The sequence below is a fragment of the Cebus imitator genome, unplaced genomic scaffold (assembly GCF_001604975.1).
Source record: "Cebus imitator isolate Cc_AM_T3 unplaced genomic scaffold, Cebus_imitator-1.0 Scaffold228, whole genome shotgun sequence".
In the NCBI taxonomy this organism is placed as follows: Eukaryota; Metazoa; Chordata; class Mammalia; order Primates; family Cebidae; genus Cebus; species Cebus imitator.
This window is the reverse complement of record NW_016107543.1, coordinates 2,400,565-2,403,947: the sequence shown is the minus strand read 5'-3', so window position 1 is coordinate 2,403,947 and position 3,383 is coordinate 2,400,565. Positions and strand designations below refer to the sequence as shown.

The window sequence follows — 3,383 nt, the reverse complement described above, 5'->3', positions numbered from 1 at the left end:
TATTGGCCAGGTTGGTCTTGAACTCTTGACCTCAAATGATCCGCCTGCCTTGGCCTCCCAAAGTGCTGTGATTACAGGCATGAGCCACCACGCCCAGCCTATTGTAGAATTTCTTTTGAGAATTTACTGACAGCAAAGATATGACTCCATATTCTTCGTTTTTTTTTTTAATTTTTTACTTTTCTTATCAAATCAATGGTATTTCATTTCTTTTTGTTTCATTCTTTGTGATTTGTAGTGTATAGAACGAGCTAAGCGGCTTGTGTTCACTAGGACTGCAAAAAAGGAACACAATCAATTATAAATAAGAAATATAACTAATATCATTAGATGACTGCTGCAAATAAGCCTATCTTAATCCAAAACTTCTCAGAGCTTCAAAAATATTGTAAATGCTCAAAATAGTTTTGAGGCCGGGTGCGGTGGCTCACGCCTGTAATCCCAGCACTTTGGGAGGTTGAGGTGGGCGGATCACCTGAGGTCAGGAGTTCGAAACCAGCTTGGCTAACATGACAAAATCCCGTCTCTACTAAAAATACAAAAATTAGCCGGGAATAGTGGTGGGTGCCCGTAATCCCAGCTACTCTGGTGGTTGAGGCAAGACAATCGCTTGAACCCAGGAGGTGGAGGTTGAGGCAGGACAATCGCTTGAACCCAGGAGGCAGAGGTTGAGGCAGGACAATCGCTTGAACCCAGGAGGCGGAGGTTGCAGTGAGCCGAGGTTGTGCCACTGTACTCCAGCCTGGGTGACAGAGCGACACTCCACCCCAAAAAAGAAAGAAAGGAAGACTTCTGAAACTAAAAAATGAGTAAAGAGGCCGGCACTTTGGGAGGCCGAGGCGGGCGGATCACGAGGTCAGGAGATAGAGGCCAGTATAGTAAAACTCCGTCTCCACTAAAAATACAAAAATTAGCTTGGTGTGGTGTCGCACGCCTATAATCCTAGCTACTCGGGAGACTGAGGGAGGATAATTGCTTGAACGCAGGAGGCAGAGGGAGATTGCAGGGAGCCGAGATCGCGCCACTGGACTCCATCCTAGCAACAGAGCGAGATTCCGTCTCAAAAAAAAGAAAAAGAAAGTAAGAAAGGAAAGAAAGAAAAAGAAAAAAAGAAAAAAGAAAGAAAAAGAAAGAAAGAGAAAGAAAGAAAAAGAAAGAAAGAAAGAAAAGGGGAACTAATTGTGCTAGGCTTTGAATGCCATGTTACAATGCACCACTATCTTTCTTAGGACATAATCATTGCATCGCGTATCTCACGGAAGACATACAGTCCTGATACCGACAGCCTTTGAAATGATAGTCTTTCAGTAGAGAGATCTGGAGATTTTAATTTGCGAGTTGTTTAATTGCTAAAATTAAAAAAAAAAAAATGCTAGTTCCGCAGGGAAGTTGTAAGCTACCCGTCCGCAGTTTTAACAACCAGCAGCGTCAGGCCTGAGACAGCCCAGAGCAAAGAGAAGACTAGCTTGAAAGAAATCTCGCGAGGCCCACGCATTGACCAATATTCGCGAGATTTTGATGTCCTGTCCTCTTCCTCTCTCTGGCAGGACCACGGTTTATCTCGCGAATTTTGGGAAGTTCCGTTGGGGAAGATGGCGGCGGCCTCGAGCACCCTTCTCTTCTTGCCGCCGGGGACTTCAGACTGATCTTTCCCGGGAAGAGTAGGGACTGCTGGTGTCCTGCGTCTTGGGAACCCGGGCCAACTTGTTTTCCTCGTTACTGGTGGGGAAGGGCTTATCCTTTTGTGGCAGATCCAGGCTCTCCCCGCCTTCAGGATGAAAGCTCAGGGGGAAACCGAGGGTAAGTGACTGAGGGGGAAAGGAGGGGGCGGGACACAATTTGGGGAGCCAGTTTGTGAGAGGAGGTTCCTGCCGATGTCCGATAGGGGCCACTTTACGGGCACAGAGTCCAGGAGAGGGAATGCTTATGAGTTTTAGATTCTCACTATACCTTCCGTGGTGAATATAGAGCTCCGACTTTGGGGTGATGGGGACTCTCAACTTCTGTGAAGATTTCCTGATCGACTAGGGACAGTCGATTGGGCCTCAGGGCACTTTTGGCTTAAAGTGGTGGGAGACCCGGCCAGTGAATACAAATTGACCGGCTTACATCTCGTTCCAGAAGAGACGTCTGAATTAATACAGGGCTGTGTGTAAACGTACTGGAGGATATTTTGGCATAAATGAAATGATTAGGTCCTTATATTTATTAGCAGCCATCAGTTCCCTACAATGTCAAATGTTCAGATCCGGTGCTATTGTGTGTTTTTAAACTGCGCTGAATTTCATTGTTTTTTTTTTTTCCCCCATTCTTTTATTGACCAAACTAAGAACTGCAAAAAAACAAACTTCTGTGGAACTTTACTCAGATTCTGTAAAGTTCCACACTCGAGTTTAGATGCTTCCTTAGCATTTTGGGCATAGTTCTGTTGATACAGTGAGTTGTATTATTGTTTGTTTATCTTCTCCAGTTTACTCTGAGCTTTGCAGATTAGGGACCTTGCCTGATTAATTTTTGTATAGTTTCTGGCACGTAATAGTTGCTCAAAAAATGAGCGTTGACGTAATAGTCGCTCAAAAAATGTTTGAGCATTGAAGTAAAGATATCTATCAGCAGGTTTCTCAAGGACAAGAAGTGTGTTTTAGGAGGAGAGGTCAAAAGGTGGGGCCGGGTGCAGTGACTCACATCTGTAATCCCAGTGCTTTAGGAGGCTGAGGCTGGAGGATTGCTTGAGCCCAGAAGTTAGAAACCAGCCTGCGCAACATAGTGAGACCCTCTCTCTACAAAAACAAAAAAATTGGCCGGGTGTGAGGGCCTGTAATCCTAGCACTTTAGGAGGCCAAGGCGGGCGGATCACCTGAGGTCAGGAGTTCCAAGACCAGCCTGGCCAACATGGTGAAACGCCGTCTCTACTAAAAATACAATATTAACTGGTCATGGTGGCGTACCTGTAATCTCAGCTACTTGGGAAGCTGAGGCAGGAAAATCACTCAAACCCGGGAGGTGGAGGTTGCAGTGAGTCAAGATTTTGCCACTGCGCTTCAGTCTGGGCAATGAAAGTGAAACTTCACTTCAAAAAAATAAAATAAGTAAATAAAAAATTAGGGCCAGGCAGTGGTTCAAGCCTGTAATCCCAGCATTTTGGGAGGCCGAAGTGGGAGGGTCACTTGGGCCCATGAGTTGGAGACCAGCCTGGACAACGTGGCAAAAGCCTGTTTCTACAACAGATAGAAAAATTAGCTGGGCATGGTGACAGAAGCCAGTAGTTTAGCTACTTGGGAGGCTGAGGTAGGCAGATTACCTGAATCCTGTAGGTCAAGGCTCTAGTGAGCCAGGATTGTGTTACCGCACTCCAACCTGGGTAACAGAGTGAGACCCTGTCT

General features: G+C 45.8%; 1 protein-coding gene across 1 annotated transcript in view; it reads left to right on the top strand.

The window, feature by feature from the left end:
* Positions 1-1,532: 1,532 nt before the first annotated feature.
* Positions 1,533-3,383, top strand: part of MED1 (mediator complex subunit 1) — a 55,673-nt gene continuing 53,822 nt past the window's right edge. The window contains exon 1 of the mRNA XM_017497273.2: positions 1,533-1,800. Within this exon, the coding sequence (XP_017352762.2) occupies positions 1,776-1,800 (25 nt within the window). The 5' untranslated portion in view covers positions 1,533-1,775. The remainder of the gene's footprint in view (positions 1,801-3,383) is intronic.